This window comes from Neofelis nebulosa, chromosome 2, assembly GCF_028018385.1.
Source record: "Neofelis nebulosa isolate mNeoNeb1 chromosome 2, mNeoNeb1.pri, whole genome shotgun sequence".
Lineage (NCBI taxonomy): Eukaryota > Metazoa > Chordata > Mammalia > Carnivora > Felidae > Neofelis > Neofelis nebulosa.
Window position 1 is genome coordinate 136,794,617 of NC_080783.1, and position 13,234 is coordinate 136,807,850.

Sequence of the window (13,234 nt, forward strand, 5' to 3'; positions counted from 1 at the left end):
CGTTTACTCTGTATTGGATTTATAAAATAAGTAAACTCCACAATAAGTAAATTCTCAGAAGGTTAGAATGATCCTTGTGAATTAAGTTTCTCTGTATAATACATAAAAGGTAGAGGCACCCATGCAGAAACTGGTTCTCATGAAATGTTTTCTAATAATTGTAACTTCACAAGAGATGTTAAATTAATAAAAGAACATTTACTGAGCACCCTACAGCTCATCAGATATTGCACTAGGTGCTTTACAGGCATCATCTCATTTAAATCTCATTTAATCTGGGGGCGCCTGGGTGGCTCAGTTGGTTAAGCGTCCCACTCTTGATTTCGGCTCAGGTTATGATCTCATGGTTTGTGGGTTCGAGTCCCGCATCGGGCTCTGTGCTATGTGCAGCCTGTTTGGGCTGCCCCTCCCCTGCCCCTCCCCTGCTCTCTCAAAAAATAAACTAAAAACAAAATAATTTAAAATAAATAAATAAATCTCATTTAATCTGTAAAAGGAGGAATCACTCATTTTATAGATTTAAAACTCTGTAGGTTCTGAGATATTAAGTATATAATTTGCCTTGCATAACATGTCAGAGCTCAAATACAAAGCAAGACTTCTTTCAAAGCTACCAATTCATGGCTTAAGAGTTTTTGCAGTAAGTCTTTTGCATGGTCTTCACAGTGAAGGCTCAGTGTTTAAGGAAGTCTAAGTTTTAGAGGGACAGTCAGCATAGTAAATTAGAGTATGCCTCTGGACTCAGATTGCCTAATTTCACATTCTGTCCCCACCACTTGATAAATAAAGCAAACTATTTAACCTCTCTGTCCCTCCTCTCATTCATGTATAATATGGAGGAAAAACAGTATGTACCCCACATGTGGCACAGTTATGAGGATTACAAGGTATCAATCAGATAAAATGGTTAAAATACAATGCTTTATTTGAATATTCATTGAATATCTTTATAAGATTTACTCATGTTAAAAAATACTACTAGAAATGTTTAAAATTGGCTTTAAAGAATACATGAGTTTAGAAAAAACTTCACATCCAACTTTTACAGAAAAAGTAGGTAAAGCAGGTGTAAAGTTGTATGTAGGCACTCTCTTATTAAAATGTTTTTTTTTTTTTTTTAGCATTTTACCTGTTGTGACCTAAGAGTTTCTGCTTCATCTTAAGCTCTAATTTCTACTATATTACCTGATCCAGCATACTTTTTCAATCAAAACATTTATCTTCAGACAGCAACTGGTTCTTTGGGTTTTGAGTGGTATCTAAAAAATGATACACTAATAAGAATTCTAAGTAGCCAGTTTAGGTAGAGAAGCCGGATAACATTCAAGCTTATAAAGTAAAAACTCTCATATTGTATACCAAACACTCTCAAATCTACATAGCAAAAGACACTTAAAAATCCACTAAAAATATATAACCACAGCACTACACTCTTTCATTAAAGGAGACAAGTTGAATATACTTAGAATATGCTTGCTGTTTAGAGGGTCGAAATCTAATGTTGCACTACCAATTCACATTGATCTGAACTTTAATAATAAATTCATACACATGAATAAAAATATTAACTGCTGGTTTGATAATATTCAAATGGAGATGTTCAACGACATTAGTAATTGTTGGTTTGATTTCAGTTACCCAGACAGATCAAGAATTTACTCTTAATTTTTTTGTAGTTTCCTAAACATGCACAAAAATTCCACAGATTAATATCAAATAGAAAGTTCCTTCTCTAAAACTTTCAGAAGGAAAGAAGTTCAAAAGTTGTACTTCACAGCTACTGAATGATAAGATTGGGCTTTAACCAACTGAGTTGGTTCTAATGTTTATCCAGTCATGCATTCATCATATTGAGTTCCTACTGAGTGAAAGGCACATCTGAGGATACAAATTATAACCATTTCAAATATAACTGAGACAGTGTAAATAGTAGACCCTACGGTCGGTCAATTATTTGACCTGTCTGACCTTTAATATTCTCATCTTTACAATGGGGATGAAAGGAAATAGAACATGCCACCCCAAAAATATGCCACTTTAGCATATTGGCTGTTTTCAGTTGTAGGTACTTAGAAAAAAGATTTTTTAATGTTTGTTCATTTATTTATTTTTGAGACAGAGATTGAGAGTTGGGGAGAGGTGGAGAGAGAGAGACAGAGAATCCCAAGCAGGCTCTGCACTGACAGTGTTCCTGATGCAGGGCTCAAATCCATGAAACTGTGAGATTATGACCTGAGCAGAAATCAGGAGTCAGATGCTTAACTGACTGAGCCACCCAGGTGCCCCTGGGCATTTAACAATTTTTAACAGCAAAAGCAGGGGAGGCTTTCCCCAAACCTCCCTTATCTACCTAAAAACAAATCCTCTAAAAGGGACTCAGTTGTCATAAATCCCCTCCCCAAAGGGGTTTCATCAACCAGGGAGGATTGAGTCACTATAGGAGAGCAGATTAGAAATTAACACCACACCCAGATAAACCTTGTCACAAACTATCTTACCTCCAATCTGTTCTTCTAAGGGCCCATTCATCTTTCCTAAAAATCACTTACTCTCCCCTATGAAACCTACATGTCCCTTTTCTTTTCCCTCTTAAAATGGTATTTAATCCTGAATGCTAAAGCTATTTCTATGAGTTTCTAATTTTCCCTGAGTGTGTATGTATACCTTGTATACATGGAGAACACATGTTAATAAACTGTTTTTCTCTTGTTAATCTTTTATTGTAAGGGTCTTAGCTAGGAACTCAGAATATCAGAGGGAAAATTATTTTCCTCCCCTGTATGTCCCCTGGTGGCAAAGGATGGGATTGCTGAGACACCCCGCTCACTCTAGAGCTTACAGATGGACCCCGGAAGAACTGGCAGAAGCCAGATACGGTAAGAACTCTTACAAAACCAGCTCTCCTTGATTTGTCAGTAATGCCCAGTCCAGAGAGGAAGGTAAATTTTCACTGTCCCTTCCTTTCCAAATTCAGATTAGCAGAAGAAAAACACTTGTAAATATTAGTTCTCTGAATTAACAGTCTTGGGAATTTGGTTTGGGGTACCCATTGGTTACTGATCCTTGTCTCCCAAGGTACAGCTATTACTTTCCTATTTGCCTCATTTTGTGCCCTGAGAATTTGGCTTGGCTTTCTGCTTGCCTGGGGCATGCTGGTTATTGGTTCTTGAGTGTGAAAGTGGCTCAACCATCAGGTTAGGAGCCAGAAGAATATGGAATAAGAATATAAGAATACAGAATATAGAATAGGAGCTGGACAGAAATGTGGGTCACATCCCATTGGAAACTAGCATCCTACTCACTGTTGCCAGCTGTGGCGGGGGGAGGTAGGATGAGGTGGGATGAGGTGTTGTCTCTTTCTTTTGGCTATCTTTGGGAGTGGTTCTGGAGGGCTGCAACTTTTCTACCTTCTTTGGGGATGTCTCTTTCATTAAGTTATAAATGGTATTGGTTTTGGTTTTGAGTCACTTGATAGGTATACCCTTGGTTTAAAAAAAAAAGAAAAAAATTTTATTTATTTTTAATTATTTTTAATGTTTATTTTTGAGAGAGAGTGAGAGACAGAGCATGAGCAGGAGAGGGGCATAGAGAAAGAGGACACAGAATCCAAAGCAGGCTCCAGGCTCCCAGATGTCAGCATGGAGCCCAATGCAGGGCTCAAACCCATGAACCCTGAAATCATGATCTGAGCCAAAGTTGGATGCTCAGCTGACTGAGCCACCCAGGCATCCCAGGAAAAAAAAATATTTTTAAAGGAATTCAATACTGCCAGGAATATTTACTGTTTATCCCAGCTGAAACCTGATAATGAGATATTTGAAAGGATTTTTTATTTTTATTTTTTAAATTTTTTTTGAAACGTTTTATTTATTTTTGAGACAGGGAGAGACAGAGCATGAACAGGGGAGGGTCAGAGAGAGGGAGACACAGAATCCGAAACAGGCTCCAGGCTCTCAGCTGTCAGCACAGAGCCTGATGCGGGGCTCGAACTCACGGACCGCGAGATCATGACCCGAGCTGAAGTCGGCCACTTAACCGACTGAGCCACCCAGGCACCCCTTGAAGGGATTTTTTAAAGGAGCTCTCTGGTCAAAAGTTAGTCTAACTGGAAGCTGATATTCAGAGCCTGATGGGAGTTTTTTGTTTTTTAAGGCCGCTCTTGTTCTATTTCATCCTGTTCCTCCCATGGGAACTTTACAGTCAACTGAAACCTCTTCTTGAACCCCTGGACCATATGCTCTGCCAACTCTGTCCACCTCCCTCTTGGTGGCATGATTTTACTGAGGATAATCTGGAACTTCACTGGCTTCTTTGGGGAACCTAACATCTTCCCAAACTTGTTCCTCTAAGACCTCTCTCCCTTCCCATGGTTTCCACTCCTCCTTCCTTTTTTCGCTACCTTCAGATCTTCCATTCAGTTCCCTGAATTCTTCAGGCCCCTACTTCCTCCATCCCTCTGTCCACGTGCAAGACTTCTCCCTTCCCACTTCAGCCCTCAGATGCCTACTGTCACTTGAACTTGAAGCAGCAGGAGTCAGAGAAAACTACCCAGAAGCAACTACCTGATGCTGAAAAGGGAAATGGAGCTATTTGGAAACTGGGCAAATGAATAATCTTCAAAGTCTTCTCAACAAATATTGTAAAAAGCTTTAGCCATCTGAGCAGGTAACCTTATCTTCTTCCATCTGCCATAAACACAATTTGGATCCAACTGTTCTTTTACAAACTAGAGATTTTTGTATTATTGTACCTGACACATGGTACAATAATTTAAGAATTTAAAAGAAAAGCTGTAAGATCTCTATTTGTGTTTTTCTGTATGTTTTAGATGTGTGACATTTTTCTACCTTTGGATGGTCTTGCCAAAATTAATTTGTAAAAGAGCTCAATTTAACTGAATTAAAGAAAAAGAAGTGCTATATTAATTTAGTATTCTCTCAGAGAAATACAGAAACTAACTCAAATTTTAAGTTCACATGACTCAGTTAATCTTTGGCAAATAAGAATATTGTTGAATTAGTTCAAAAAAGCAAAAAAAAAAAAAAAAAAAAAAAACCAAACCAGCCAAACAAAAAATGGATATATCTCCAGAGTTGTCAGCATTAAATATAAATGACATACAGCTTTTCTACCTGGGTTTACTAGTCAAATAAGCATATGTTATCTCTGTGTTACAAAATTGGTCAGCAGGAAAAGTAATTTAATAAGATGGCTAGTTGCCATCTCATGAAATTTTCATGAATAATTTAAACATATTTATTTAAAACAACCAAATTAAATAACTGTAAGTTTAATGTAAAAAAGTTAAAAAATATAAAAATTCATAAATGAACTTTTCAACAATTTTTTTTTATAATATGTCTGCTTGAAAGTTTACCAAATATCTTTGGTAACTTACAGCCTTAGAGTTTTGCTAAGTCAAGTGAAATGATGAATATTCACTGAATATGTATATCATCCCACATAAGGCAAAATGGTGAAACATTAATAACTGAATGTAAGTTAACCTACTTTTTGCTTCTTATTAAAAAGCAACCAGGGGTATTTGGGTTTGTTCGCAAACATGTTTTGTACCACGTTGAAAAACAATGAAAAAATTATACCATGAGGAAGCATATAGCTCTAGAAATGAGGAAATGAAGTATTCATAAATTTGCCAATGTACAGAATGTTGGTGTATGACAAACACTTCACAATTACTTCCTAGTTTTCACTAGAATTAAGGTTAAGAATTCTAATTAATGTATGTAATTAAAATACTAGGAAGAAGGTGAGGGGACTTAGAAGGTGAGGAGGACTTCCTCCTTACAAGGAAAGTAAGATGTGTTTTGGTACGAAAAAAATATGATATGGAGATATGTTTTTGCTAAAGGAAAAAAAAGAGTAATTTTGCCCTAACATAGAATAATTCGTTGTTCTAGAATGAGAAAGAGCAGAATAAAAGACAAAAACTAAACGGATATAGAAAGCTGGGAAGAGAGTAGAGGAGATACCTATTTCAAATGGTCATGATGGCTAAAATTGAGTGCGTTAATTATAAGGTTATAAAAAACGAGCCTTAATATCTAAAGTACATTGATGCAAAACTAGAATTGAGTCTTGTCTCTTCTAAAAGAGCAAAGCTTTCTTGGACTATGGGTCTGCTCTTGATAAGATTGTGAAAAGTTTTCCTTTACCTTTTAAGTAATCTGCCTAGAAAACAAAGATCCTATGTTTTATCAAAATAACTTCCTGTACTTCCCATTTTCTTTATCCGGTCTTTGATTACTTAAGAAAACAGAGTCTTTTCTATTAAAAGAGTTCATTTATATTTATTATATATAAATATATATAACTATGCAACTTTCAGTATTTGCCTTCAATGTGTTTGTCACTTTGGTTAAATAGATAACGAAGTATTGTTTCATAGGACCTATGATCCCATTTAATCATGTATTTTAAAACTTAATATGTTTGGGGGTGCCTGGGTTCCTCAGTCAGTTAAGCATCCGACTTTGGCTCAGGTCATGATCTCATGGTCCATGAGTTCAAGCCCCGCATCCAGCTCTGTGCTGACAGCTCAGAGCCTGGAGCCTACTTCAGATTCTGTCTCTCTCTGCCCCCCCCACCCCCCTGCTTGCACTCTGTCTCTCTCAAAAATAAATAAACGTTAAAAATTTTTTTCTTTAACTTAATATGTTTGGCAAAATTCCCAAAAATCAAGTTCTAAATGAAGTCTTTTTGAGCTAGAACTTTGATTTGTTCCAGAGGGTCCCTGAAACATCTCAAAAGATATATTCTCTCTCCTTATAAAAAGAAAGATGTCAAACTAATGAGGTGTATTTGATATGTTAAATTATATAGAAAACATTGTCAGGGATGCCTGGGTGGCTTAGTTGGTTAAGCTTCCAAATCATGATGATCTCACAGTTTGTGAGTTCAAGCCCTGCATTGGGCTGTGCACTGATGGCCCAGAGGCTGCTTGGGATTCTGTCTCTCCTTCTCTCAGACCACCGCCCACCCCCCCCCACCCCCAGTTTATGCTATCAAAATAAATTAATTAAAAAAAAACTTAAATATATATATATATATATATATATATATATATATAAATATTGCCAAATAAGAAGTGATATTTAACCTTCTTAGGTTATATCTGTATGGATAAATGTTATTAATATGGTTCCAGAAATTGTATGAAGTTCCTTACAAATCTGATTTATCCGGTATAATGCTATCAGTCATAATTTCAGTTATCATCTTAAAATATGTGTCACAGAAATAACCAAATATCCTTGTCAACTATATTAAAATGAACTCTCCTCAGATCTTTAACAATGGCCATTTTAAGACTTGTCAGTTACAGATAGTTCTTTTTTTTACACTGATGCTTTCATGAAAGCTTTTACAAGCTGCTACAATCCAAAAATGCTTGTTCTCAAAAAGATTCATGGAAAGGATTCTCACAAGTACTCTAGAATACAGGTTTCTGATAACTTTAAGATCATACCATTGGACTGGGGAAGAATTTCCAGAACTCCATGGAAAAAAACTGATAGATTCATAAACTACTAATCCAAGATCAAGCAAAACAAGAATTAATTAAATGGGATGGAATAAATAGATGAGGATGATTATAATTTTTATGAGTTTTTGTTTGAAACATTACTGGTTCTTTAACATTTTGTATAAAAGAGTTAAGGAAACCTTTTCTCTCAAGCTTTCTATAATTTACATCAATTTGGTAAAGGGTACCTTTGTAAACAGAATTGAAACATTTATCTTTTTCTTCTTACCTAGTTCCTCCAGAATTCAGAAACTCATAGTATTTTTAATTTATGACAACATAGTTATTTGCATAAGTTGAATAAGAATCTGTTCTCCAGTAACAAGACACAATTGGAAACACAGGCTATACTGCCCAAGTTTTGACTGGAATGTCACATTTGAGAAGGATGGGTGTAATATTAGATATGATCAGACAGCTTTAAGGAACTAAGATTGACTTTATAGAGCCAATAAAGTCCCTTCAAAAAACAAACAATAAAGCCATTTGGTATCTTGCTTTCAGGGTTCTTAAACTCACCAGGGGAGTAAGGAAGGTCAATTCCTAGCAGGCCCAAGAACCTCAAGATCTCTTGGAAACCTCTAGAAGACAGAAGATAGGAATTCACCCAATTCTAAAGGTACTGCTGGCAAAGTCTAATGGCGAGTCCTTGGCTTGGCTTCCCAGCCTTGAGAAGCTTTTAAAAGTCCACTCTGAGACTCCTTCTGAAAAGTTCCAGCAAAGCAGACTTTAAAAGAGCCTAGATGGTTAATCCCTATTCTTACATAACTAATCAGACCAAGCTTCATGAAACCAGACTATTTTGCAAACAAACAGTCTTACTGTGTTTATTTTTGCAGAAACAGAGATACTGTAGAGAAAAAGAAATTGTATTTCGGTAGCACAGTATTGTGGATATCAGATACTAGTCCTGTTCAATGTCTTTGAGGTATTGTTACCTACCTATAAACCGGACTGGACCCTGAATTCTTCTAGTTTCCTTCAATATCTGGCTGACTCTCCAAACTAACATTTTCAATTTTCTCCCACTCTTCCAACTTGGAATCACTAAGAACAAAAACTGCCCTTTTGCTAAAGCCCTGTAAGCTGAAGCTGAACAACTTGATACAAATTGTGATACAAGTAATCCTAGAGACAAGGATTAATTCTTGTGTTTTGGTATAACCTTATTTCAGACTTTTATTAATAATATTATATTTGAAATTGCTTCTTTTTTAAGCTTTTTTTTTAAGTATATATTTTGAGAGAAACAGCCTGTGCGCAAGGGAGGGGTGGGGGGCGGGGGGGGGGGGTAGAGAGCCTGATGTGGTGCTCAAACCCATGAACATGGAGATCATGACCCAAGCTGAAATCGAGAACCAGACGCTTAACTGACTGAGCTACCCTGGTATCCCTGAAATTGCTTTTCTGTTCCATGTTTGACCCTAGTAATAAATCTTTGAGATAGTATAAATAAATTCCTCAAATAATCATAGTAAAGTACAAATTTAACAAGTATTATAAAATTACAAAGCTCAGCACACGAGAGAAAAAGAATATTTTGGGGGCACCTGGGTGGTTCAGTTGGTTGAGCATCCAGCTTCTGCTCAGGTCATGATCTCATGGTTCCTGAGTTCAAGCCCTGCACTGGGCTGGCTGCTGTTAGCTCACAGCTTGCTTCAGATCCTCTGTCCCCTTCTTTCTCTGCCCTTACCCCACCCTTGTTCTCTCTCTCAAAATTAAACCTAAAAAAAAGAAGAAAGAAAGAAAGAAAGAAAGAAAGAAAGAAAGAAAGAAAGAAAGAGAAAGAAAGAAAGAAAGAAAGAAAAAGAATACTTTGGACTAATAGTAGACTTCAAAACGCTTTATAAGAAGGAGGTATAGGGGCACCTGGGTGGCTCAGTTGGTTAAGCATCCAACTTCAGCTCAGGTCACGGTCTTGCCCTTTGTGGGTTCAAGCCCTATGTGGGGCTCTGTGCTGACAGCTCAGAGCCTGGAGCCTGCTTCTGATTCTGTGTCTCCCTCTCTCTCTGATCCCTCCCCTGCTTGCTCTCTGTCTCTTTCTAGAAAATAAATAGACATTAAAAAAAAATTTTTTTAAAGGAGGTGTCAACTTCCAGTTATAAATAAAATAAGTCAGTCCTGGGGATATTGTACAGCATGGTGACTACAGTTAATAATACTGTATTATATATTTGAAAGTTGCTAAGAGAGTAGATCTTAAAAGTTCTTATCAGAAGAAAAAAATGTGTAATTATGTGTGGTAATGAACTTTAACTAGACTTATTGTGGTGATCATTTTGCAATATATACAAACATCAAATCCTTATGTTGTACACCTGAAATTAATATAATGTAACATGTCAATTATATCTTAATAAGAAATATTTTTTAAAAGAAGGTGGCATTAAAGAATAAGTAGAATTTCTACAAAGATGGTAAGGAAGACCTTCCTTGTAAAATAAAGGATACAAGCAAAGACCAAGGCAGGTAGGCATAGACCATGTTCAGAAATAACATTTCCAAGCAAGTACTGTGGTTTTGCTAAAAAATAGAATTGTGTGGGATACAGTAATTTTAAAAAATGAAAAGGATATATCGATCTGAGTGGAGCTATGAACAGCTCCAATTTTGAAGGGTTTGAATGCCACCCTAAATCATTTTACATTTGTTTGGGAGCCAATAGTGGGTCACGGAATATTTCTGAGGGAAATAACCAGGGACTGCATAAGCTCCCTATCTTTAAGAAGCAGTGTGAAAGGGAGTGACTGGAAGAGGAGCAGATTGAGGGAAGCAAGTTCAGTTTGGAAGTCACTGCTATAGTGCAAGTAAGAGGGCAGAAGCACCACATTTCGCACACAGGGAGTGGGAATGAAATAGGGGAGAAGCAAATTGAAATGCTGAAAAAAGTAGAATCTATACTTGGGAGGAAATGTTAAGACCAGAAATGTAAACTTAAAAAGTCATTACCTTAAAGGAAACAACCCGAGTTTTACCAATGAAAATAAGAGCACCAAGTGAGAAACTACCACATTTCATCTTTAACTATCCAAGCTGAATGCTGACGGAAAACCAAAAACTCTGATTCCACTTTCAAATACTGCATGTAATAGGCCATAATAAAAGATTCAGTCTTTTCCACTATAAAGTAATGAAGTGTAAGTGGTTTGCTAAGCAAGGCCCATTACATTTATTGTTATTTTTTTGGCCCATTACATCTAATATCATTCTTTAACTCATGTGAACCAGCATTCCCGAGAGGTGTTTAGTTGGTTTAAATAAATGTTAACATCTTACCTTCCTCGACACTCAGAACCCTCCCCCAACATACACGCGCGCACACACACACACACACACACACAACCTGTTCTGATATTAATCTCACCCAGCTTCGGACAGCCCTTGCCTATGTACTACCCTTACCAAGGACAGCACTTCCATTTCCTTAAGTCCCTGCAGCTTCTTGAGCGCAGGGTCCTGGTCTGGTGGATCAGCGCCTACCACGAGGCTACACTCGGAGCAGGAGCCCAAGGTTCGTTCACTGAAGGAATGACCGCCAACCGGGCCCACGGGCCACCTGGCCCCGCACGCCCCGGGCTCTGAGGCTCACAGCGCCGTTTTCAGTCGCTTGACACACCCCTTTCCTCGGGCCCTTTTCCCTCCTCCACCCAGCACATTCCGCACGTCTTCCCTCGGAGGTACAACCCGCTCACCCGCTCCCACCCTTGCTGAGTTCGACACGGTCCCCTTCACTCGGACTTTCCATCAGCGCCCCCGCACACCTTTTCCCCCTCCTCCTCCTCCCGGAGCTCCTCCGGGCCCCCGCCCCCCAGCCCCTCGCCAGCAGCCTCTCGCGCCCCGGCCGGCCGCCGCAGCAGCCGGCTGCCCTGCGCCCGCCGCCCTCCAGGAGCGCGCCACGCTCACCTCCCGCGCAGCTCGGCCGGCTGCGCGCACCCCGGGCGGCGGCTCAGCCCCGCCCGGAGCCCCGCTGGGTCCCCCGCGACCCCCGACGCGCAGAGCTTGCCGGCTCCTGCCGCCTTCGCCGCCGCCAGCTGGTGCGGCCCGGGCGTTTCCGGGTTCCCGCGGTCCCGTCCCCCAAATGCTCCGGCTTCCGCCTCGGCCCGGGCAAACGCAGTTCCCGGCTCGGCTCCCGCGGCCCCAGCTTGGCACTTGCCCGCTCTGTCCCGAAAGCGAGGCACCTGGGCAGCCCGGCGGGCAGCTCCCGATGCAGGCTTCACTGTCGCGTCGCCACCTCGGGCACTGCCTCCTGCTGGATGTGTTCCAGGTGGAAGAGTCAGATGGAGCGGCTCCCGCCCGCGGGCTTCTGCGGGCATGTCCGGTTGTGGAGGGTGCCAGGTGTCCAACTGGGAAAGGAAAGGCAAAGTCCTTTGGGGCAAAGGACCCCGAGAGGGGGTGGGGAGGCGGATCCAGGAAACCAGCCGTAGAAATAGTTGTCGCTGTCACTGAAAACGAGATTAGCTCTGGAGCAGTCTGCCACCCAGGAGCCTGGAAGAAGTCTTCTTGAGTTGGAAATGACCACCTTCTCCCACCCTCGCACCTTGAGTCTGGGGACAGCCCAAAGCGGCGCCAGCAATGCGCCTAGTGCTATTAACCAGGAGAGGGGAAGAAACAACAGCAACAAAAGACAAATGGGTCCGGAAGATCTCAGAGTCCTAGGGGACTAACCCCTTCCTGGCTTCACGGATCCCTCACACAACACTAGCTTTTAAAGGCCTTCTGATATCTTTGTTGGAAACCGTCCAGCCACAGCAGCCCATTCTGATAATGAACAGGCTGGAATTAATATTCTACATCCAGTTTGGTCATCAAAGAGTAGGGCAGGACTATCCCTTTCCTCTTAACACAATGCCTGGATAAATTAAGCCTGCATCTGTTTATGTTGCGCACGATTAAAACTACCTCCATAGAGACAGGGAGAGAACAGAAAAATAAAATTAAGTAACTGTGTTAGAAAAATAACTGGTTTGGGACTGGCTCAGTTGGAGGAGCATGCGACTCTTAATCTGTGGGTGGTGAGTTCAACACCCACAAGGGGTGTAGAGATTACTTTAAAAGATAAATAAAACTTTAGGGGTGCCTGGGTGGCTGAGTCAGTTAACTATCTGACTTCAGCTCAAGTCATGATCTCAGGGTCTGTGAGTTTGAGCCCCTTGTCGGGCTCTGTGCTGACAGCTCAGAGCCTGGAGCCTGCTTCACATTCTGTGTCTCCCTCTCTCGCTGCCCTTCCCTCCCTCATGTCTCTGAAAAATGAATAAACCTTAAAAATAATAATAAGTAAAACTTTAAATAAAAGAAAAAAAGGAAAAGAAATGACTTTAAATTTTTCTATGCTATGACCTTGAGAAAATCCCTGGATGGTGAAATATATATTAGATATTTTTTTAAGGAGATAGAAGTTTATTGAACACACCCAAGGGAGTGGTGGGCAGGACAGCAGAGGAGAGGCTGTCTGCTGAACTATATATTAGATCTTAATGCTTGTCCAAATAATTTGGAAACAAAATATGACTAATATAAAATGATAATAGCTATGCACTATCCTAAGATATCTATATTTTTTAATTCAAAAAATAGTAGGTAGTCAGTAAATATGAGTTGTTTTAAGGGGTTGTAAGGGGAAAGAAAGATGTAAATGTTTTAAAAAATATACTAGCTGGAAAAATATACTTTAACACATGAATAGAATTT

The 13,234-nt window shown here is 39.7% G+C and overlaps 1 protein-coding gene across 5 annotated transcripts in view; it reads right to left on the reverse strand.

Moving 5' to 3' along the window:
- The window catches only part of SLC35A3 (solute carrier family 35 member A3), a 51,806-nt gene extending 39,913 nt beyond the window's left edge, over positions 1-11,893 (reverse strand). Inside the window, exons 1-2 of one of the 5 annotated variants that reach the window (XM_058716439.1) lie at positions 11,450-11,558; positions 9,416-9,584 (exon numbers count right to left, since the gene is read on the reverse strand). Coding sequence is in view for 2 of the 5 variants with exons in the window: in XM_058716437.1 (XP_058572420.1) it covers positions 11,725-11,859 (135 nt within the window). In the remaining 3 variants the exon portion in view is untranslated. The other 4 variants (XM_058716437.1, XM_058716441.1, XM_058716440.1 and 1 more) reach the window with 4 other exon arrangements.
- Positions 11,894-13,234: the final 1,341 nt, after the last annotated feature.